This window comes from Ursus arctos, unplaced genomic scaffold (genome assembly GCF_023065955.2).
Source record: "Ursus arctos isolate Adak ecotype North America unplaced genomic scaffold, UrsArc2.0 scaffold_20, whole genome shotgun sequence".
In the NCBI taxonomy this organism is placed as follows: domain Eukaryota; kingdom Metazoa; phylum Chordata; class Mammalia; order Carnivora; family Ursidae; genus Ursus; species Ursus arctos.
The window spans coordinates 26,915,698-26,939,079 of NW_026622875.1; the positions used below are offsets into that span (position 1 = coordinate 26,915,698).

At 50.9% G+C, this 23,382-nt stretch overlaps 1 protein-coding gene across 1 annotated transcript in view; it reads right to left on the minus strand.

Moving 5' to 3' along the window:
• Positions 1–4,785: 4,785 nt before the first annotated feature.
• EPHB1 (EPH receptor B1) overlaps positions 4,786–23,382 on the minus strand; it is a 290,702-nt gene continuing 272,105 nt past the window's right edge. Inside the window, exons 12-15 of the mRNA XM_057316010.1 lie at positions 18,165–18,314; positions 11,542–11,735; positions 9,555–9,710; positions 4,786–6,232 (exon numbers count right to left, since the gene is read on the minus strand). Of these exons, the coding sequence (XP_057171993.1) occupies positions 6,124–6,232; positions 9,555–9,710; positions 11,542–11,735; positions 18,165–18,314 (609 nt within the window). The 3' untranslated portion in view covers positions 4,786–6,123. The remainder of the gene's footprint in view (positions 6,233–9,554; positions 9,711–11,541; positions 11,736–18,164; positions 18,315–23,382) is intronic.

The following is a 23,382-nucleotide window of genomic DNA, read 5'->3' on the forward strand; positions in this document are numbered from 1 at the left end:
AGTGATTTATATAAAATATACTTCCCTTGCTTCAACCCACTTTCCACCATTGCATTCAGAAAGATATCCAGATTCCTCATGCCTTCACGATCTACCCCTGTCGACCCCTCCAGACACCTGCATCCAGCACCCTGTTCTCCAGCCTTGTTGAATAGCCTGTCATCCCACATACATGCCACCTCCTCTGTGGCTTTGGAACTTTGGTCCATGCTGTTCCCTCCACCTAGAAGACCAGTTCCACCACTCACATCTCCTTTCCCCAGCTGATAAGTGCTTTCACCTGAGCTCCTCAGGTTCCAGTTTAGCAGACCCCCCTCAGGGATGCCTTCTTTCATTGCCCCTAGGACAATGGCAGTGTGTACTTTGTGTTCCCATAGCCCTATTTCCCTGTTGAAGTTATGTACAAAGTTGCGTTCTGCTATACAGATCGTAGCTGGAACTTGTCATCTATTCTGTGTCAGAAAGCCATTTCCAGAGCTACCATCATTCCTAATGTGCATGCAAATATGAATTTAAACTGCAGAAAAGAATACCGTAGAGAAGAGAATCTCTATATTGTAAGAGAACAAACTAGCAAGGGCTCAGTATCTCACTATCTTGGAAGTGGTTTATCTGTCCATAATTTTGTTTTCTTAATTCAACTTTTTTCCTCTCTTTGGGAAAGAGTGGCTACAGGAATCTTGGAAGAAGGGTGGATTTAGAAAGGCAAAACCGCTCTTGGAAGAAAGTCCCAGTGTTCAGGGAGTGGTAAAAGACACAAACAAAGTTTTCCATTGCAAGGGTAGTCCCGCCATCCTTTCTGCCCAGCTGGATAGCAACCTGGCAAGACAGGAGCCCTGGTTCGACTTTCAGAAGGATGGGCTGCTCACTGCCTTTTATTGACCTTCTTATTTTCTTCCATTGTACCAAGGACAGGGCTGCGTACATCGCTGTGTCCCCGGTGGGGACCGTGCACAGTGACTGACACTCGGTGGGTTGCTGCTTTCCCCGGCCGGTCCTCTGGGGAAGACTGTGACACCGTGTGAAAGGTGCAGACAGCGTTGAAGAAGAGTGTGTTAAACTTCACAAAACTAAAATTAGAATAGCCTACAATTGATAGCAGTTAAGAATAAGTGAGAAAGATTGCAACTAAATACCTAGGGATTAATTTCTTTAAAAGCATGCTGTTTAAGGTCATGACTTCTGTAGGTAAATTAATGATATGTAAAACTTTCTCAACTCAAATTTATTTAAACCACCAAATATGTATTGGGCACCTGCCATGTGTTAGGCAGTGTGTTGGGTGCTTGGTATAGAGGTGACTAGGACATGACCTGAGTCTACTCTCACTCTGGGGATTGCCAGAAGTTTCTGGCAGAGAACGACTGCTGTGTGTCAAGTCATGACTCCTAGCAACACGGTAACCCATCAAGGGCCTGCAATAACAAGGTCAGCCCAGGAGGGATGCAGGGGTTGGGTAAAGGAGCAGAGAGCTCTCCTTTTCTCTCAGGTGTGTCATGGAGGTCCATCCACCACTGCCCAAAGTTATCCATCCCACCCACCCTTCAATGGGACCTGCAGAACACATCAAGCCCCACCTGCCCACCACCAGGGCTGGCACTCTCTCAGAGGGACTGAGAGTTGGTTCTCAGACCCCTGTGCACGTGTTCTCATTTGGAAATCGATAGTCTCAAGAGATTCCCTGGTGGTGAACATAGTTGCCATTTGACCTCAATCAACTTGAATGACCTTCCGGTGTGATCCAGCCACCCCTCCCCCTTTGGATGACCTTTCTGTGGCTTCAGTGATTCCCCTCTCCCACCACCGACCCCCAGCCCTATTGATATCTTAGACAATACAAAACCGTTGGCTACGTTCGAAAATGACCCTGAAACTTCTATACGAACTGCAAGGCATCTCAATGAACGCGAAGCTCCCTGTCATATGGATCTTAAGCGTGCTTCGAGCCTTCCTGGTGGCCGAGAACCCTGGATGTTACCTGTTTGCTGCTAATCACGCCCTTCCTCAGCTGGGGCCAAAGCCGTTATTATCTCTGAAATGATAACGAGGTTCCCAGGCTAGCTCACAAAGGCCTTCTTAGAGCAAAACCCAGCTGTTAGAATCCTGCACTTTTTACTGGCACATGGTAGATTCTCACCCTCCCGCCCCCAGTATTCCTGGCGTTCCGTTCCTCAATCCTCACTGGTTTCCGTTCTTTTCCCGAAGGCGTGGCCAAGGGTAACTTCTGCCCTTACTTGACTTCCATGATACTTGGGGACCTCAGCAATTTCCATGACCCTAGGGGACCTCACTGACCCAGCTCTACGCATAAGTTGGTGGGCGGCGGGGGCATGGGGAGGTGGTGGGTGAGAGCAGGCGTCTGAGTTTGGTGGTATAGGAGCCTGTTTGGCATCTCTGAGCTCCAGTGATTTCCAGATGATACAACAAACATCTACTTTCCTCATCCCGTCTTCCTTTATAGGGGAGGGCAGGGAGAGAGCACAGAGAACTGTGTCATAGTCTCTAAGGCTTTCCCACAAATCGCCTCCATTCCCATAACCCCTGAGCCAGGAGCACTGACGAAACATCGCCCACCTGTTCCCTGTGCAGTCCTCACGCACATGACCCTTGGTGGCTGCGGGCGTGCCTGGCAGAGAGCCCCTCTCTGTAAGCCATATCCCGGGCTGCACAGCACGGCCGTAGATTCCCTGTCCTTAGCCCGGCTCAGAGGGCCACAGGCCACCACCACGAAGCAAAGTGTGCTTTTAAGACCCAATCTAAAGTGGAATTGATCCTCTGACAGATGCTGACGTAGCATGTCTAACTGAAATTCAGAGGCCTGGGCTATCACTGCCAGTGAGCATTCTCCTCGGGGGGCTCTTTTGAGGGTGTGGGTAAAGCCTCCTGGTGCCAGACTGTCAACGGGCACAGACACCCACACAGAGACCAGCCTCTGCATCACTTCGTGCCCAAGAGGGCGAGGGTTCGTCCCTCTCTTTCTGGGTAGCTCGAGAACTTTAATAACTAACACCCCCAGAGTCTAGAACTTTACATGGATTACTAATTCCAGGAAGGCTGGTTAGTGCAGTGTCTCGGTTCCCAAAGTGTGGTCCCTGGACCAGTGTCAGTACCACCTGGCAATCTGCGAGAAGGGCACATCCTTGGACTCCACTCCGGATCTACTGAGTCAGGAAACTCACTGGCTGGGCCCAGGGACGTGTGTGTCAACACAGCCTCCAGGTGACGCTAATGCACGCTCAAGTGCGGGACCCACTGGGATAGTGGGCAAGAACACGGAGCCAGGTTGCCGGAGTCGAAATCCTGACTCCACCATCGTGTGATGCAGGAAAGGTCTTGTCTCTGTTTCTACATCTGAAAACCGGGGGCAGTAAAGTAGCTGCTGCTACTTTATACGATGCTTGTGAGGAAGAGAGTTCACAGATGTGTGGGACTGACACTGTGCTTGACAGAGAGAGCCTGCCCAGGAGGGTCAGACAGGCCTCATCGAAGGTGGTAACTACTCTCGGATTGGACACAAGAGGCCACGGAGGCTCAGAGAGGTTGAGGACTGACCCCGTGCCGCAGAGGGAAGGCACGGTGCCCCACTCTCTAGAGACACACTGCATTCTGGGCTGTGGGGTGGGGCCACCTGGCAGGTGAAGCTGTGCGGGGTATCTGCAGAGAGGGGGGTACGTCCAGAGCTCGGTCACGCCCCTCCCACCGAGAACTATGCCTTGCGGTGGCCTGGCCTTGGCTCTGCTGACCGCTCATGCGTTCCCTGTGTGCACTCTGGATTCTCTCTCTCACACTGTCTCCTTTGTGGGATCTTACGGTGAAACCCAACCCAAGGGCGTGACATGACCTTCACCTTGACCTGGCTTTGTTGTCAGCCCGAAGCGGGGCTGGCCCTGGTGGAGGCACAGTGAGGATTTCGGGTTAAGGATGCTGCCTGAGAAATTTGGTGACAAGTTAAAATTCATTCCTGTGGAAAATTAAGAGTAGATTAGCCTAACTGCCTAGACTTGTAAGACACTTCATGGATTGAGTTCTTTGGGGTAATTAGCAAATTGTGCATGGAATTGGCAAACTATTAATAAGGGGAAGCTTTCTCTTCTACCTGCTACACGGCTGGGTTGGGGCCCTTTGCAACCATATGCAAATCTGCTGAGATAGTTCTGTCCATCTCGTCTTGTCCCCCAGGGGTTAAGCACAAGGGTGATGCGTTCAGATGGGGCCCGCCTGCGTCAGAGCTGTCCTCCTAGGCCCAGGAGCCTCTCTGAAGGGGCTTCAGGAGGTAAGACCTCCCCCCGTACAGTGTTACCTAGGACTAGGGGAAAAGGCTCATCTCACCTTCAATTTGTATTCAATAAGCTACATGGGAGCTGTGGCTCCTTCTACTGCCGCCCGCCCTCCCCTCCAACTGCATGTTCACAGACATACCACAAGCAAGCAGTCTAAAATAGGCTTTAGTGGCTTTTACAAAATTGGCCCGGATATGAACTTCTCCAATGCAGTATGCAAACTGAAATCAGGGCTGATAGTCTATTATTGGTGACTGTTTATATTTATCGACTTCGTAAGCTGCATTCTTGAGGCTTCAGAGCCTCATATTTATTCCGTTCTTCCTTTGGGCCACATCAGCGAGAGCAATTCTAATATATTCTGCTTCGTGGGAGTCACAAGGTTGGGACGTATTCCTTCCCTCCCATACGAGGGGAAGAAGGACAACAGTTAGGGATTCTCCTGAACTCGGGAATGGACCCGCTGGGGTCTGAGAACACACACTCTGACACCATCTATGTAAACCCAGACATGCTTCTGCTCATTTTAATTAGACAGGTAAAATTAGCAAGGAGAGTAAGAGAAAAGGAGAAATTAAAAATATTTAAATGTTAGGTGGAATTTACAAAAGCGAACTGAACAATGGGGTACAAGAAGGAATGCAGAGAAACACAGACACATTTGAAACATTCCTTGGATGCCACACGGCTTAAGCCAGTCCACAGATCAGGTAAGAATTCTCCCTTGCCATCTCTTGAATTGCAGATTCCAGGGATGTGGAAGAACATTCTCCAGAAACACTTTCATTCTCCTTCTCTTCAGATGTTACCAAGAATAATCAGTCAGTATCATTCTAGAATGGCCCAACACTGCCTCCAATTCAAACCGCTCACCTGTTTCCTGTCTGAATTTGCAAGCTCCTGAGAGTTTTTCCCCCTTTCGTTTTATTTTTCTCCCTGCTTTCTCTCCCCATTGAGCCCATAGGCCAACGGGGCCAACCAGAACACCAACCCAACAACACGTTCCAGCCCCTTTGGATTTTCCGGGGGCAAAGACTTCCCAGTTCTTCTTTCTTGTTTGCATCTGTTACGAACAAGCACAGTCATTTTAGAACACAGACACACATGTGTGTGCTCTTGCACACGGAAACAGGGTTTGTTTTTGTTTTTTTTTTCCAATTTGTGGTTTCTTTTTCCTTTTTGCAGAAAATGCAAACAAAAGAAAAACAAGGTTTTCAATTGAAGGTACATCTCTTCTTCAATATGAAGACATTAATTGAATTGGTTGGATCCCCCATGCAGTGGTCAGCAAAGTCCTTTGGCAACTGACAGAACGACATCTGGAGACTCAGGAGCTGGGGTTTGTTTGAAGGAACTTCCCTACACGAGTCATGAGCAAAGGGAAATGGATGTGGGAGAAGGGAGAGGGCTCGTGGGGAGGAGTACAAAAGGAGAAAAGAAAAGAATGTCATTGGTGAGGAAGAAAATGGAAAACTGCCTGTTTCTTCCCTCTACCTCCTTCCCTTTCTTCCTGTGGATGGGTGACTCCAGCACCCCGAGGGTGGGAGCCGAGTTTACTCTTGGTTCCCCCGATGCATACTGTTTTGTCTTCACTTCCGTTGAACATCACCTGTTTGTATTTTTATTATCACAGATTTGGTTTCCCACGGCATCTGAAACATGCTCTGTCACTGAGAAATGAAGGCTGCCTATTAAGAACAGGTCCAGTTTCTTCTTCACTGATGTAATGCATTTCTCAGCCGAGAAGCCAGTCTTTCCAGAACATTCCACAGTGGTCGACCTCTGGTTCCCTCTTGAGCCTGGTCCTTTTCCTTCCTCTCCTCCCCCCAGAAAATGAGAGTTCTCATGCCATTGCTGTTGGTGACTGACTCATCTGGACCCTCATAGAATGAATGCTGTTCAGGATCTTCTTCTGATGACCTGCCAAAGTGACCCCTATTCTCAGGAGGTCTCTAGGAGGGAGAAAGCCACACACAAAAAGTGCTTTAGTGTTAGGGCAGCTTTTCACGGGTCAAAACTCATCACAGAAGGCAAGCTCTTGATATAGCTGGGTAGGCAAATAAAAGTGTTTAAAATCCAACACTCAAGTTTACCCAAGTCTTTGGCAAGCGCCTACCTAGATATTTTCTTGCTCAATCTCACTTGCTTCATGCAGTGGCCCTCGTCCCCAACGGCCCCTCCAACTTAGACTATCCTGGAAGTCGTGTACCCTGTTCTTCACCTATGGGTTCTGAAGCAGTCCCTTCCTTGTGTCCCTGACCCTAGGTGGACTAGAACTTTTCTCTGTGTTGTTTTAACACTCCATGCACACACTATACGGGGCTTTAGTTATGCTGTGGAGCTTTCTGCCTAAATTAGTGATCACCCACTGAGATCGAAAAGATGTGGGGTTTGCTGGGTTTTCTGATGTTTTTCCCCTGAGTTTCCATTTTCTGCCTCTGTTTGAATTTTAATGTCATGAATTTTTAAGAAGGGTGATCTCAAAATAACTTTCAAATATCTGCCCAAGCAGGAATTCAAGTAATATGTTTAGGATAGGGGTTTGAATTGGATTCATCTTTAAGCTGTGAGTCTTACTATGATCAAGTTCATGGCTTATATTTAATTTTGGAGAGACCCATGCATCTTTCCCTAGTTAGTAATAATTATGATAACAATAATATATAGCATTGCTCGAGTACTTCTCATGTGCTGTATACTATCTCATTTATACCTAATGAAGCATTTCACGAATATTGACAAACCACTCAGAGTCAACAATAATAATTTAGCAGTAATTGTTTCTCACGTGCCTCCTGTAGGCAGGCAACAGGCTAAGTGCTTTGTTGCACTATTCCATTAAGCTCTCACCACAAACCAATGAGATGCGTGCAATGATTATTTGCTCATTATGGACAAGGCAAGCAGGGCTCAGAGAAGTCAGGTAACATGCTCAAGATCCCACAAGAGATCACTGGTAGTGGAGCTGGGTTCGAATTCAAGACTACCAGGTTCTTAGCCACCCTTGCAGAGCTGTGCTCAGAACTCTTCTAAGGTCCTGACTGTATTCCCCCCCAAATGCCCCTCCCTAGCATAGCAGATGACTCCCCACGAGGAGGCTCCTGGGCTCCCCTCAACTCCCCCTTTCAGCTGGTGGACAATCCCCTCGGGGCTGCAGCTGGCTCAGACTGTCGAATTGTCCATGTCTTTTCAGCAAACACTTCGGAGAGGCATGCTTGAATTTCGAATTCACAAATTATCCTGCAATCTATTTTATTTAGTTGTTCATGTTCTTTCCCCATCTTTTATCTCTCAAGAAATGAACTAAATTGCTCCAATAGTGTGTGGACATTTTTTACTTTGAACTAAATCCTTTAATTTTTCCTTTTCCAGACTGAGGAAATTACTCCATTTGATTCCTTCAGTCATGGGGGATTAGGGGGTGATGGCCCCATACTCAGCCATATCACAGTGGGGAAGCAGGGGTAGCCCCACCAGCGTGAGCACCCACTTCTGTCCCTGAATCCAGGCTCTCCAATCATCTGGGACAGCCATGCTAGCTCTGCAAGATGGGGAAGCTGGTTTCCCACTGCTAAGTGCTGCTGCTTCTTTTTTTTTTGTTGTTTTTGGTGGAGCCTGACAATAATTCATAGTGGCAGGGAGTGCCCTTTTTAGGCATCAACAGAAAAATGAACCCACATTTAAAAACCGAATTCTGATGTTTCATGGATCCTAGGCAAGATGCACATTCAAGCCGTCTCCCTGGAGAAAGTGGAGGTTCCATCATTTCTGGCAAGAATCAACCTCAGAGAGGTAGAGTGGGGGACTCCAGGAAGACGGACTGCAAAGCAGTAGTCCAGGACAGAAGCTGTTCCTTCGGGGTTCAGCCTCTGGGGCTGGATGGGACCACCCCTCTCCCTGGGGACCTAGCAGCTGGCCCACCGCAGGAGGAGATCCCAGCGCCTAGCCCAGTGCCCGAGACATAACCCGTGACCCGTAAGTGTTTGCCAATTGCCTGGAGGACTGACCGATCCTCTAACTTGGGAAGTGTGTGTCACAGGCCACCAACCCCCCATGCTGTCCATGCACGTTGTGGGCCGGGCGGTCGATGAGGTCCCCTCTAGCAGGTTGTGTGTACTCAAAATTCGACCCTTGCCAACCTCAGTCTGGTGGGTCCCAGGCTAGGCTGCACGAGAATCACCCGGGGAGTTTAAACACCCTGACGCCCAGGTCTCAGCTCGTTCCAATCCAACCAGCAGACCTAGGAGTGGAAGTCAGGCATCGGCATTTTTTTAAAGATTCCCAGATCACTCCGGGGTGCCACAAAGTACGGGCACCCCTAGGGCGGACTGGTAGGAGGAGATGCAAGTGGCCTTCAGGAAAGTAGGCTTTCACCCCTGCTTTGCCACTCGCGAGCACTGAGGCTTCAGGCACTAACTCACCTGCCTTCCCAATCTGTGGAACGGAAGGGGCGGGACTAGATCATTATTTCCCAAACCACCGTGCCACGAAACTCTGGCCCTCAAAAATACGGTTCCACAGTATTTAATAATTTTAAATGGGTTTCTTTCTTTCGGGATTTCTCATGGTCTTTACAATGCTAATATGTGTAGCAAATCTCCAAGAGGGCGATAAAGTGTGCAATATTTCCCAAATTTATTTGACCGGGGGACCTTTTTTCCAAGGAGAACCTATTAACATTTCCCAGAACGGGTGCTGCTCAGAACATTCTTGGGGAAACGATGGACTAATGGATGTTTAAGACCCTTTCTGGCTCTCATCTTATTTGAATAATTTTAGTTTTTGTGTTCCTCCATCCTCCTGTGGGAGCTGCAGACTGGTAAATAATTGGTGGGGGATGGAAACGTCTGCTTGTTCACAAGCGCTATCTAAGGAGGGTTCCGAGCTCCCCACACGTCTGGGATGGCTGCTGAATCAGAGCAGTGCCTCTTCCCGCTATGCTGCTTGAAGTGCGGGCTGGCTGTGCTCTCTCCACCGGGATGCTCTTTTTGATGGGTTAAGTTTAAAAACTTAAACGGAGGAGAGACTCTTGATGATTAGGCAAATGACATATGGCTGTGACTTGGAAGAACTCTCATTTGGGGCCACGATGGCTCTCAGCCTCGCCGCCCAAGCCGGGCATCTTTCCAGGGCACTTCCCCACCAGGCCCGGGTCTACACAGAAATGGAGCTCTGGGGGTGGGGCCAGAGATCAAGACGGGTACCATGAGCCACAGCAGGGACGGAGCTTGGTCCCCACCCACAGGCGGCACGGAGGCGATGCCCATCACTTACTCTGATGTCATCTGGGTGACCAGCTGGAGGGAGGTGAAGCCGGCGGTGAGGAAGCTGTCCCTGTACTGGACCATTTTGATGGCACTGAGCCAGTCATCCACGGTGGTAAAGGCCGTGAAGTCTGGAATGGAGCGGTCTAGCAGGGGCTGGGAAGGCCTGTGTGGGAGAGAGAGAGACAGGAGCAGGTGACCCCACAGCGGCAGAGGTGCGTGCACAGAGCCACACTCCGGGCAGACAGCCGACTTCATGCAGGATGAGGATTCCTGCCTGACAGGATGCGGATGACAGGAGAGCCCGGCGCGGACCCTTCTTTCCTTACAGAATTCTGAGTTGGCATGACTTCTGAGGCGAGGTGGCAAGTACCCTTGCCTACGGGCCCGGCCACACATCAGCCGGCCCGGACAGACAGACTGACGCAGCACGCAGTCTGGAGGGAAGGGAAGGCCGTAACTCCTTTGTAAACTGGAATCGAAGAGCTTCACTGTCCAAAGACACGGTTCTTTTAAAAATATATAAAGTTCACTATAACCTTTTCAAATCTATTGGTAACATTTTTTTTTCCTAGTTCCATCCTCAGCTAATTGAAATAAATGCAACAGAGCAGCCCTCTGTTGACCTCTGGCACGTTCTCAAAGCAGACACCCTGCTACCTAACGCACAAAGCAGGGTGCCACCTTGACATATCCCTCAACCCCCAACACCCCTGTGCAGTCCTTCACCAAGAATTAAAGATTTGACCTCCAAAATCTCTTAACCTCTTTCTGCACCATTACTCCGACTTAAGACCCTATCTCCTCTGTCATCACTGCTGCAACATTCTCCTGCCTGTCTTCTTCCTGCATGTTCCTTCCCCTCGACATAAGGTCCACACTGGAGCCTGGTGTTCTTTGAAAATGCAAGTGCATCACGTGCATAACCCTGACCCTGACTCCGATTCATGCCAAACCCTTCCATGGGTGCTCGCTGCTCTGAAAATCAAGCCCAGAAGTCGTAGCAGGGCCTACAGGCTCTGCGCGTCTGGCCCTTGCCCACCTCGCCAGCATCAGCCCTGACCCAGTCCCCTCACAGACTGGACTCTGAACACACTGGCCCTGTCCTTCCCACCCTTGAGGCTCTGCATATGCTGTTCCTTGGCCTGGGACACCTATCCCTCTCCTCCCATCTTCCTTTCATTCAGTTCATGTGTTCTCTCCCTTCAGTGCTCAGCTGGAAAGAACACTCCTCAGGGCTGCCTCCCCGATACCAGGTAAGGTGTGTACCCATGCTCTCCAACACCACACGCCTCCCCGCCAAGCTGGCTACCAAGGTCTCAAGTTTGCATTTCTTTGGGTGACCATCTGGGTTTGTCCCTCCTAAAAGATTCTAAGCTCCGTGAGGGCAGGAACCATGTCTGTCTTGTTCATTCTATACTGCTAGCAATGGGCATGGTGCTTAGCATCTAATTGCCCAGTAAACTTTGGTTGAAAAGATCAATTAGTCAGTCAGCTAACACGGCAATGTAGAGAGTAACGTACAGCTGACAGTTGCTAACAGGAATCCAAAGTTGTTCTGTGCATTTGCTCACAACAAATCCAGTGGCTTTGGTGGGCCAAAGTTCCAAGTCTGCAGCTCTACCTGGTATGGTGAACAGAAAGGGTGCCTTCTGGAAACCGGATCTCCCAGAAGTGGGGCCTCATTACCACTCCTATCCCATACACTCAGTTGTTACAGAGCCCAGCACCCAGTCTATCTGAAGCCAGCAGAAGGTGGAAACCCAGACGGGTATCTTGCTATCTGTCCATAGCCCATGCTGGAAGTGGGGAATGCTTTAGGGAAGTGGAAAAGAAAAAGGAAAGGAGAAGTCTTAGAGTTTCTTCCATTAGTGGATAAGCTTAGCCACCTCGCTCTTGCTGTCAATAGATGAAAAGGGTAGCAGCCTTGCTATTGGGCCTGCCCCTGGCTGTGTGACCACCCACCCCTAGGAACAACCCTGTTCCACGAGACTCACACGGCGGTGATGGTTGCCACAGTCTTGAGACTTGCCGGGTTTCGGATCATCTTGTCCAGGGTGTTGACAATCTCTGCAAAGCGGGGCCGGCTGTTACGGTCCTTCTGCCAACAGTCCAGCATGAGCTGGTGTAGGGCAGCTGGACAGTCCATGGGTGGGGGCAGCCGGTAGTCCTGCTCAATGGCATTGATGACCTGCGGGGACGTACACAGAAACAGGCATGATGGCGCGAAGAGACACCAGCCAGTCATTCACAAATTAGCCCCTAAGGATGGAGCCTCCCGGATTCAGGTGCTCTCAGTGTGTGCTCATGTATCTCGCACCACAGTGGACTGTATGTGCACTTGGCCTTTCCCCCTAGACTGTGGGCTCCTTGAGAGTAGGGACCATGTCTTACTGTTCCCTCGTGTCCCCACACCTGCAGCAAGACCTGACACACCCCGGATCTCTGGCAATGCTTACTGAGGAATGATCTGCTGAACGGCTTGAGCTTCTTCTCTCTTTAAGAGGACATCAGGCTCCATTCTGCCTTGGTGGCGGCTGGTGGCACTGGGGGTGATGAAGCACTGGCATGTGGGAAACCTAGTGAGTTTGCCAGGTCTAAAGGATACCCTCCAAAGCCTGAGGTGGCCTAGTCCTTACGCTGCTAAGGGAAGGAAGCAATCAGCATTTGACAGACAGCCTACTCCATGGCAGGGCCCTTCTAGGTGCTTCCCATGCACTGTTTGCCTTCAACTTCATGATGCAGCAGCACGAGCTGGGCTGAAGATAATTTGGCTACACAAACTGGTTAAGTACAATGACAATGGTCAAAATAACAACGTGAGCTAAAATGAATATAATCCAATCAGGTTTTGGTAATTTGCACAGACTCCAGGGGACAATTTTGTTAAGATTTCCAGATCTTTAAGTACTTTTGCCTGCTTTTTATATGTTGTAAGAGTTGTTTTTTTTTTTTTTTTTACACTTTCCTTCTTAATTTCCAATTCATTTAAATCAATTATGCCTCCTCTGTGCTTTTCGTCATCGCGAAAATAATTGTAAACCGCCCAGTGCTATACGTGTGAATACATTATGGTACCCTCCTACCACACTGGGAGGCCTGGAATGCAATGAGTGCCTTGAAGTGATGTTGCAAAAATGTACCTATTGAAATGGAAATGTACTCACATTGTAATATTAGGTAAAAGAGCAGGCTGCATAACTACAGGTATAGGATAGTCTTGCTTTTGTTAAAAACAAAAATCAAAACAAAACAAAAAACAGTAATTATACCCATGCATACAAAAGACCTTGGAAAGATACATACCACGGTGTTAATGATAGCTGCCTCTGGGCAGGTAGACACGTGAGTGCTCTTTATGTTTCTCTTTTTGCTTGTTTGTGTTTTTATTTTCTATCATAATTATACATTGATTTTATAGTAAAATAAACAGCTCAAGCATCTTGAACAACAAAAGAAATAATTTGGAGTTCAGGGATTTTCAGGTGTTTTCGCCTCTACTTTAAAAAATGTCAGATTCATTTCAATTGATTATTCTTTTTTTTTTTTTTACCTTGTAGATCAGTCAGAAATTGAATATTTTCAATCAGTATATTTTTACAAATTCTATGCCCAGTATATGGGACATGAAGTGTGGGATGTGATAATATGACCTGAAGTCATTACAGATAATCAAGGTGTATTATTCCTTCTATTCTAGGTGGTGGAAGAGCAAACAAGCACACGAACCGTACCAGTATCCGCATTGCACACCAACTGGGGACTGGCAACATCCGCTTTTGAATAATATGTTGCACCACCGACACATTTTTACCTTCGACAAACTCTCGTCAATCAAATGACCTGCTCTCCTCTCAGGAGGGCATTACAGCCCATCTTCCCCAGGAGGAAGCAGAGGCAAACAGTGAAGTAACCTGCTTGAGGACCCACAGCTAGGAAATGGTAGGACTGAGAAGACATCGCAGGGCTGTCTGATTCAAGTCTGGAATACCCTGAAGCCCACTTTCCCTAAGCCTCCGTGGGGCTGCCATTGTAATCTCAGCCTGGAGAGCAGTCCTGGGAGCTGTTCCATGTCTTTGTGGCAGCAAACAGGGGTATGGAGCTAAACCAAGTAATCCGTGAGGAAGTGTGGCCGGGCATCCTTCCCATCAGCCTGGCTCATCAATTGGCACCTTTTCCCAGCTCCTTCTAGGCAGCCAGACTGAGGGGCCCTGTCACAGAGCTCCTACTCACTGTGGAGACAAGTGGGATTACCCATTGAATGGCTTCTTTTGGGTTCCTTAAGGACAAGCTGGGTAGGGCCGGCAGGAGAGGCTAGTGTCGGTACTCAGTTTCTCATGGGGCTAGGGGTGGTCCCCAAAGTCTTCCAGTGCAGGGCAGCTTATGTTCCCCTAAACTGCTGGCATCTTCGCTCAAATTATTTGATTCCAGAGCCCAAAATAGTACGTATTTCCTCTGGCAAGTTTTCTTCCCATCTGCCTGTGGCAGGAAGGAGCGCTGGAGTCAGGGCCTTTCCGCAGGAGGCACAGCTCCATGGTGTGCCCCGCTGACCCACGCACTCCTGGCAGAGTCCCACGAGCCTGGGGGACCTGTGCATGCACTGGCTCTTCGGTCTGTGAGCTCTGGGTCAAATGCAACTTAGCTACACCTCGCTCGTCTCCTCCGCATGCCACTTCAGTGGACATGTTGAAGACTGTCCTGACATTTGTTTTTGTATTTCCTCTGTTTGTTGGGAGACTTTCTTTTTAAGAGGACATCTGAACCACTGATCCCTCCTCCCTGTAGGTCAGCCAGGAGGCAAGGCCCACACACGGTGCTGGTGACAGTACGGCATCGTAGCCAAGGGCAAAGACACCAGAGGCCTGGGTTCAAATCCTAGCTTCACTTCTTATTAGCTCCAGAAACTTGGGAGAGTCACTTGACTTCTGGAAGTTGCACAGATGGGTTATTAAAAAGATTACGTGACATAATGAGATGGCGTCGAGCAGCACACACATGAACAGTAGAAGGCATCTCTGCATCAGATGGAGGCTGTCATTCCTGCCACATCCACTACAGTAGATGTCTCCGCAAAGGGGGTTACTGTCCTACTGCTGGTCACTTGGAAGCCTAGGAAGATAGTGTTTGAGAAGCTCCAAGCACATAGTTGGGGGTTAATTAATGCCGGATCCCTATTTCTCACCTTCCAGGATAGAGGATAGCCACACTCATGTTTACAAAATGGGACTTTATGCCATTTGCTATTTCTTCTAGATAATTTTGTTGTTATTACTTGGGTTGATATTCTGGAAGCATTGATGCCTCTTGTACATAGAAAAAAAAAAGCCTTTACCCTCCACCCCAAAGAAAAAATTACCTAGGTCATTAATTGCTCTATCTGCTCAAGTCTTTCACGGAAGTGCTGTGCCTTTGGAGAAGGATCTGGATGTTTTCCAAGTTTCCTGAGTATATAACTTATAATCAAATTAAAACATCATTATTTCGGATAGGCCAGTGATGGGTATTAAGGAGGGCACGTATTGCATGGTGCACTGGGTGTTATACGCAAGTAATGAATCATGGAACTTTACATCAAAAACCGGGGATGTACTGTATGGTGACTAACATAACATAATAAAAAATTATTATTAAAAAAATCATTATTTCAAAAAAAGAACTGCGGTCCTCTAACGGGGTTGGGGATCATTCTCTGTCATGCCTGCGTTGCTAGCAGATGTGGAAAACAGGGAGGAGACACGGAGAAGCACCTTCCATCTGGCCAGCTGATGGCTGTAAACACCAGTGACCACGTTTGAATTGTATGGAAAGATATGGCTCGAGGTTGGGGGCATAAGGTGCTCTTCTGAGCAGACTTGAAAATGGGAGTGAGTCCTGGGTCCCTTTCCTCGGTAACAGGATGGGATAAACGGTTGTTGAAAACCCTGGAGATCAGAATGAGATCAGATGGCATCTCCAGAGAGAAGCGAGAGCGAGGGTGTGGTGGTAAGAGAACCAGTTGAGGCCACTGTCACCCGAGCAGAGCAGACTGCTGGCTCACTTGGAATGGTCTGCAACAACTCTTTGGGCCTCTGAAGGCCAGCACAAGCCAGTGCCCTGGGCCCTAGGGGGCTGGGCAGAGAGTGGGGAGGGGCTGCCTTTGCTCCCCTGGACCTGGAAAAGCAGGTGGGGACAGGGGCAGGTGGTCTGACCCCAGTGCCTTAGAGGAAGTGACTGGAGCTGAGCTGAGCTGAGATGAGTGGGGCCCCTCCCCGGGCCCTCCCGTCCTCAGTGGGCTACCGGCTGCCCCCAGACATGTCTTTCCCATTAGTGAGTCCGGCGGCACCTGCTCCCCCTTCCACAGGGGAGAGTGAAGTAGAGAAGCTCAGAGCCCTGGCGGAACCAGGGCAGAGGGGGTTAAGTTGAGCTCTGATGTTCCAGTAAAACCGCAGCTCCTCTCCACAGACACTGCCACTCTCATTATCTCTGTCAATCAGATCCAAGCAGCAGAACTTCCAAGTTCTCTCCCTGGCTGACAAACTCTCTGTACATGTTCAAAGACCTTCCTGGGCTCCGGAAGCCCAATTACCAGCACTCCGACTTGCCTCTGCAATTCCCTTTCTTAAAGCCTTTCAATTGTCATCTGTAGAATCCTTTACTGCCCCCACCCCCGTGGTTTCTGACAAGTAGCCACAGCCCCTCCTGGCTCTCTCTCAGGCCCGGCCTTTTCCAAGGGGGCGAAAGGCACCCCCACCTTCCACTGAAAGCAGAACTGCACTTGGGGCAATGTTTAGGGGCTTCGTGTGGGAGAAATACAACGAAACTGGAATGAACAGCTACTTTGCACATGTTCCTGTTCCCTTTGAGACCCAGCTCAATGTCGAATATCTGGAAAGTCTTCCTTACCTCGCCCTCCCAAACGGTCCCACAGCCCATTGTATGCGCCGCCGGACTGTGAACACCCAGAAACAGAAGCGGCAAGCACAATGCTTAGCAGCGCTGAGTGTTCGCTGAATGAAGGATTTGGGAATTCTGGAAGTCTAGTATCAGAAATTCCATTTGTTTTCAGCCTAGGTGAATTCATTTGCTGCGAATATCTTGAATGTCAAATCTCGCTTGTCAGACAATTTCATAATCCATTCTATGTGTGCTGAATTGTCCTTAATAGGATTAAAGTCTCAGGGAAGGGCCTGCGTGTTTCTGGAACCCATTTATTACTCCTCTCGCTGACGGTCTGGATGCAGCCGGGGTGCAGGTGATTTCCAGAATGCAGCCTCGGCATCAATTCTGACACTTTCTGCTTTGACACGCTACAGGGGCGGGGGCGAGGCGTGGATAATCTTAGGTGAGAGGGGACGCAGACGCCTCACACGGCCCTGGGACCTGGTTAGCCATGCAGCCCTGTCGCCCGCCCCGGGCTGACGCCGCCGCCCCCCACCCCCAGGGTGCGCTGCCACAGCAGGAGCCCGGCTGCTCCCCACCCTGCCATCGGGAAAGCTTTCCCGAGCTCCCAGACTGCCACCTTTCCTAATCTGAGCACCTGCCATGGCTCCAGACCTCGGGCTGGCCACAGGGCTCGCTGAGGCCAGAGGTCTCAAGTTCGCAGTACCTCAGAGCCGCCCGAGCAGGGAGCTGCGCGTGGTGCAGCCGTTGCCCAGTGAAGCAGATCCGGACGCGGATGGCCCTGCCTCTTCTTGCCGCTAGGTTGGGAAATTAATATCCGCCCCCAAGGAGATGGGCACGGGAAGCGGAACAGAGGAATGCAGGCTTTGCAATCCTCTCGGCTCCAGGGGGAGGGCATGTATTGAAAAAACAAAAGCCAAAAGGTCCAGGGGAACAGCCCAGGATCAAAGGCAGTGTGGAAATCTAGATACGACTTTCACTCGGGGCCTTAAACAAGGCAAATCGTCCTCAAAAGTCTCCCTCACCTTTTAATAGTTATGAAGCAAAGGGTCCCATCTGGAACACCTCTGCTTAAAGCATCTCAGACGACCCTTCTCTGTCCTCCCTGCCTCTGCCTTGGAGGGCAGCCTGGAGGGGTGCTGGTCACCTGCACTCGGACAGGGCCCCACTCCCGCCGGCTATCGGGACCTGGCCAGCTTCGGGAAGCCTGCTCAGCTCCTCCTTCGCCGATAGGTGACAGAGGCCCCCCCAAAGAGTAGACTCTCAGGAAAGAAGGACCCTTTACAATTCCTCCCTGTAAAGCAGAGGGGTGCGAGCTACGCAGAAGCTGCAGCTGGCGCAAGGCCCCACATCCGTCAGAGCAGACAGCACCGCCCCCTGTCACCCTCAGCGGGACAACACACAGGCTGGGGGCTCTGAGGCAGGGCCCAATCTCCTGCTTTATTTGGGCCTGCTCTAGTTCATGGTCCACAGCCTCTCAGAACCAGCCCCGGGGCTCCTGGGCCGGCCCAGGCACCTTTACGGGCTCCTGTGGGGGTCCTGGGATTGTCACATCTCCATGCTGGACTCTCTGATTAGCTGAAACACTGGTGCCGAGGGGCTCCTTGTACTCCTTGCTTGGACGCCTCAAGTTCGGGTTGTAAGGCCCTGAGCTGACACCAGATAGGAGGGGCTGGCATGCCACTGTCTGTGGGAACCCTCGGGTGGGGTTTTGTGGCGACCAGGTACCACCGACACTCACATCTTGGTTGGACATATCCCAATAGGGTCTCTCTCCAAATGACATGACTTCCCACATGACAATCCCGTAGCTCCAGACATCGCTGGCAGACGTGAACTTGCGGTAGGCGATGGCCTCTGGAGCTGTCCATCTCACGGGGATCTTCCCTCCCTGGAAGACAGAGAAGCTCATCAGCCCAGCTGTCAGGTTTCTAGGTGAAGGGGGAGCAAATGAACTGGGCATGCACATCCTTTCCACTCGCCCGCCCTCACGTCCTGTGAATGAGGGCAGCCAGGATAGCCTGCCCCGCACGGCAAGCCTCCATTATGCACCCGCGTGCAGGGGCTCAAGGAGGATCTGTGTGGCCCGTGCTGGTCTCACACCACTGCTGAGGTGACAGCTGTACCGAAGCTTCGTTGGTCCCCAATTCCCTACACACCGATCCTAATGTTACCGTTAGGGGTGGGGTGGGAGAGGGAGTGGAAATGTCATACACGCACCCCAACATGCAATTCTGTAGTACCCAAGATCGGCCACGTGGGCCTCGAGACGTGAGTTACAGCTGGCTTTGCTTCACAGTTGTCATACTCACAACACTGAGCCAAGGGGAAGCAAAACAAATACAAGGAAGAAAGTGATAAGCGGTTCTTCCTGCGGGCCTCCTACAAGATCACTCTGTGCTGCCGCCTGCCCCACTCTCCTCGTGTTCCACCTGCCAGGGGGGAAAGATATTCCTCACCCTGCAGCTTGTGGCCAGCCCTGGGCTGCACTGGGTTGAAAGGCCCAGTGCTCAGGTCTCCGTAGGCGCTGGCTTCTTTCCCTGACTGTCAGTGGGGGCTGATATTCAGAGGCTGGAGTTAACACTTTTTGCTCCTATGTCTGCTTTTCCTTCTTGCCCTCCAACCTTTCACTGGATGCTTCCAACCCAGCTCTCTGCTTGGCCCTCAGCTTGTCTGCCAGACCTTGGCCTGTTTCGAGTAGCTAAGGGATTGATATCCATCCATTCATCCATTCGCTCCGTCAACACTAGGCAGTGAGCACTGCTTTGTGCCGGGCCGTTTTTGACGAGCTGGTGTCCCAGAGATGAGCCAGCCATGGTCTCTGCCCTCAGGCTGCACAGGGAGTGGGGAGGCAGACAAGACAACAGACACTTAAAACGTGTTGTTAACAAGATGGAAAGTGAGGAGTGTGCAGCCGCGGTGTTCTGAGAGCCAGAGTAGACTCCCTAACACAGATAGCGGGTGGGGGAGGTGGCCAACAGCAGAGGGCCAGCGTCCTGCAGGGGTAAGAGCACCTGGAGCCTTTGGTTGGGTCTGGATGCCAGGACTGCCCCTATCAACCTATGTGACCTCGGGTAAGTTACCTAACCTCTCTGTGCCACTCTTTCTCATCAGCAAAATGGGGGAACAATCACACCTATGTAGTCTGATCGTTGTGAGGATTCTGTGGGGTCCTATCCACACAGTGCTCGGGACAGGGCCTGGCGTGCTGCACACGTGTGAACTGTCACTCCCCTCTATGCTCAGTCCCAGGGGACAAGCAGAAGTTAACCTGGCAAAGAGGGGGGAGGAGGGAAGCCCAGGCAGGGAGGAGCGTGCGCAGGGGCTGGGTGAGAGCAAGGGGGAGCCCGGCATGGCAGCAGTTGGCAGTCCCCAGGGGGCGTGAGGGGTGGAGGCAGAGAGCAGGGCGCGCTCTGCGGGCACCGATGCCACTCCGCTCCTCAGGGTGAAGTGGGGGCCCTCGCCAACGCTGCCCTCCACAGTTCATCAGTCTCTAGAACAAATGTGGTCCCCATCTTCATGTCTTCCTGCCAAGTAGCAGGCTCTCCCTCCCCAGCCTTTCTCGCTGACTGGGCTCTGCCTGCAGGATACAGGAGGCTCCCTCCCTCCCCTCCGCATCTGCCTCATGCCTCCGCCCGAAGGAGGCTATTTTTACTGACCACTCTCACGATCTGTTCCAATCACCAGAGATGCATGTTGGACTTTGGCAAAAATACCTTTAAAATGTGTAAGTGGTTAATCTGAGTGCGAGTGACAGAAAAAGGAGCAAGCGGCAAAGTGTATTTCTGTCTGGTTTCCTGGCCAGGGCCTGGGAGGGGTAACGGTGCCCTGCCCAGCCAGGACCTCCCCAGGGGCACATCCAGCTTCCTGCACAGAAGCCAGTCCTGATTTCCCCCAGGACGACAGCAGGCTTTTGTGGTGGGAGACGTCCTCCTTCAAATGCCAGCAGCATGACAAATGACAAATGCCTGGAGGGCAGGCCTGGGCCTCTGCGGCACCCGGGGGCTTTGTTCTCCCCATCCCCCAGAACAGCAGTAAGTTCACTGGCTTTATCTACAAGGTGCCCATGGCTGGGAAGGGAGTTGGAAAATTCAGCCAGTGAACCAGGAGTCATCAAACACCTGGAAGCCAGTGCCCACCATTCGGGTGGACCTGGCACCCGGAGGGGGCCTGGGCCCAGGGGAGGGGTTTCTGCTCTCTCAGAATACCTGGGTTAAGTGAGGCAAGAGAGAGCAGGAGTTTAATTGATGTGACTGTGTGTGTGTGAGAGAGAGAGGGAATGTGACTGTGTGTGTGTGTGTGTGTGTGTGTGAGAGAGAGGGAATGTGACTGTGTGTGTGTGAGAGAGAGAGAGAGGGAATGTGACTGTGTGCGTGAGAGAGAGAGGGGATATGGCTGTGTGTGTGAGAAAGAGAGAGGGGGAACGGGGCTGTACGAGTGAGTACTTATCAGTATGTGTGAGAGCAGAGTGGGAGACAGAGAGAAAGCTTGGCTGTGTAGGTCTGTGGGTAAGAGAGTTCGGGCTTATCTTCTGTGCGTATGTTTGTATCAGAGAGGGGGAGGGGACGTGAAGTGGCTCCCCTGAATTTCAAAGAGGTGGTTTGGGAGTCTGAAGGTGTCCTCTCTGCCAAGTCTGGAGCGGACCCCAGGGGCTGCCGGTGACAGCTGTTGAGTTGCTCCCTCTTGCATGTAAAGTGGAGGAGCTGGGCCTGCTGGCAAAGCGCCTGGGCCCTCCTGCCACCTTGCGCTGCCGGGCCTCACTGAACACTGAGTGTGGCCTGTCATGGCCACCTCCCCCCAGCCCCCCAGTCCCAGCAGGGAGCAGAGCCTTCCAGAAGAGCTGCCCTGGACAGACAGCTGACGGCTTGTCACGCGAGCTCTCCCACTTAGCCAAGAGAGCAGGCTATGCTGACCTCCAAGGCAAATAAGAGGAAGGGAAAGCAAGGGGGGCACAGGGATGGGTGCTTTCCTTCCTGGGAATTTTAAACCGTTCCTCTCAGCTTTTCAAGCATCATGTCATCGGTGTTGCCTTCTGATGCTCAGAGGTAATTATGGTGATGATTATTTAACTTGTCTTTGGTTATGTGAAAGGACAACTATTAATTTAGAGTGTAGTGCCCAAGCCCCACGGAGGGAGATCGGAAGAAAAGTTAGTGGAATGGGGATACAGCAGGCAGGGGTCTGCTAGTGAGGACAGTTCTCCCGCTGGAAGAGAAGTCTGGACCAGAAGGCCCAAGGCCAAGGCATTCATTTGATTGCAAAGTGCTCTAGGAGTCCCCGGCTCTCACCAAAGCAGGCATGAGGGAGGAGCACAGAGAAAGAGCGATTGGGAAAGAACATGAGGGAAGAATTCTCAGGGGTTGAGGAATGGATGAGGCTCACTGGGAAGGAATCTGCATCCACGTGGGCAAAGAGAAGCCGATTTGGAAATTGGGTATTTCAAAATGTGACCAAGTAAGATGAGATCATACTGGATTGGGGCGTCAGGAGAGCACTGACCCCAGCACAGGGTTTCTCCGAGACACCAGACGACTGCCACCCCCAGGGACACAGAGGCAGTCTGCATTCTGCAGGGATCCAGTTTCCCCAGAGCTGCCACGGGGTCACTCCTGGGATGTAGGGGAGGGAGAAGGGAAGAGGAGGGAGGAGCAGCTCACCACCATCAGGGCCCTCCGTCCCCACAGGACCTCATACACGGACCTTCCACGGAAAGCTTTGCACTGGATGGTTGTGCTGCTCAGAAATTCTTCAGAAGTTTGAAATCCACTGCTTCGGAATAATCATGCCTTAACTCTGGTAAAAGATAAGCTATAAAGTGTGTGTGTGTAATTTGATGAACTAAGAGAAGATATTCGGCAGTGGATTAACCCACCCCCACCCCCACACCTGCCTGCTGTGGCCACAGGTAGAAGGTCTCAGTGTAGAGGTACTTGGGTCCCTCAGCCGCAGCCCGCCTGCAGCGAACGTGGAGGCGGCACCCATGCTGCCCTGCACCCCGGCGCAGAGGGCAGTCGGCGATGAGACTCGGCTCCACTCTCAAGGATCAATGGCCAGCCCCAGTGCCCCCAGCCAGCGCACTCTCTCGTCACAGTGAGATTAAACGGCGCAGCTCGTAGCGTTCGTTCTAAAACCCAGTCAATTGTGGGGTTTTACAGGCCAAAGTCTGAGCAGAGCACAAATTCCCCTTGCGGAAGACTTATCCTAGTGATGTCCATAAAAGTAACACTTCTGTGGGCGAGAGGCATTGGCACAGTACTTTTCCCTGCCATCCTGTGTGAGATGAAGTCTCAGTGGGGAGACAGCAGGAACCCAGACACTCATGAATGCTGAGCATGGTGATAAAAGACTTGTTCATCAAATATCGGGATCATGCTGCATGAGGAATCCCCCTGAAGTCTGGAAGCGATAGGTTTATGACCGAAAGCATCGTGCAGTATCTCTGAATTTCACAATAAACAACTCTCCAAAAGGTTTACAACATAAAAAACGTATTGGGGTTGTTGTGAAGCTCCCACATGATGTATGTGTAAACCACTCAGGGTATTATTGTTACCATTAACCAAGATTTATTGGGTTGTATGTGTTGGATCGTATCCCCCCCAAAAGAAATAGGTTCAAGTTCTAACCTCCTGTACCAGTGAATGTGACCTTATTTGGAAACTGGGTATTTCAGAATGTAACCAAGTAAGATGAGATCATACTGGATTGGGGGGTGGACCCAACATCCGATCACTGATATCCAAAGAAGGCCACATGAAGACACAGAGACAGATAGGAGGGACTAACGTATGAAGACGGAGGCAGAGACTGGAATGACGTACCTGCGAGCCAAGGAATGCAAGGATGGACCGCAACAGCCGGAAACTAAGAGAAAGGCTTGGAACAGACTGCTCCCTAGAGCCTTGGGAGGGAGCACGATGCAGCCAGCACCTTGGTTTTACACTTCTAGCTTCCAGGAT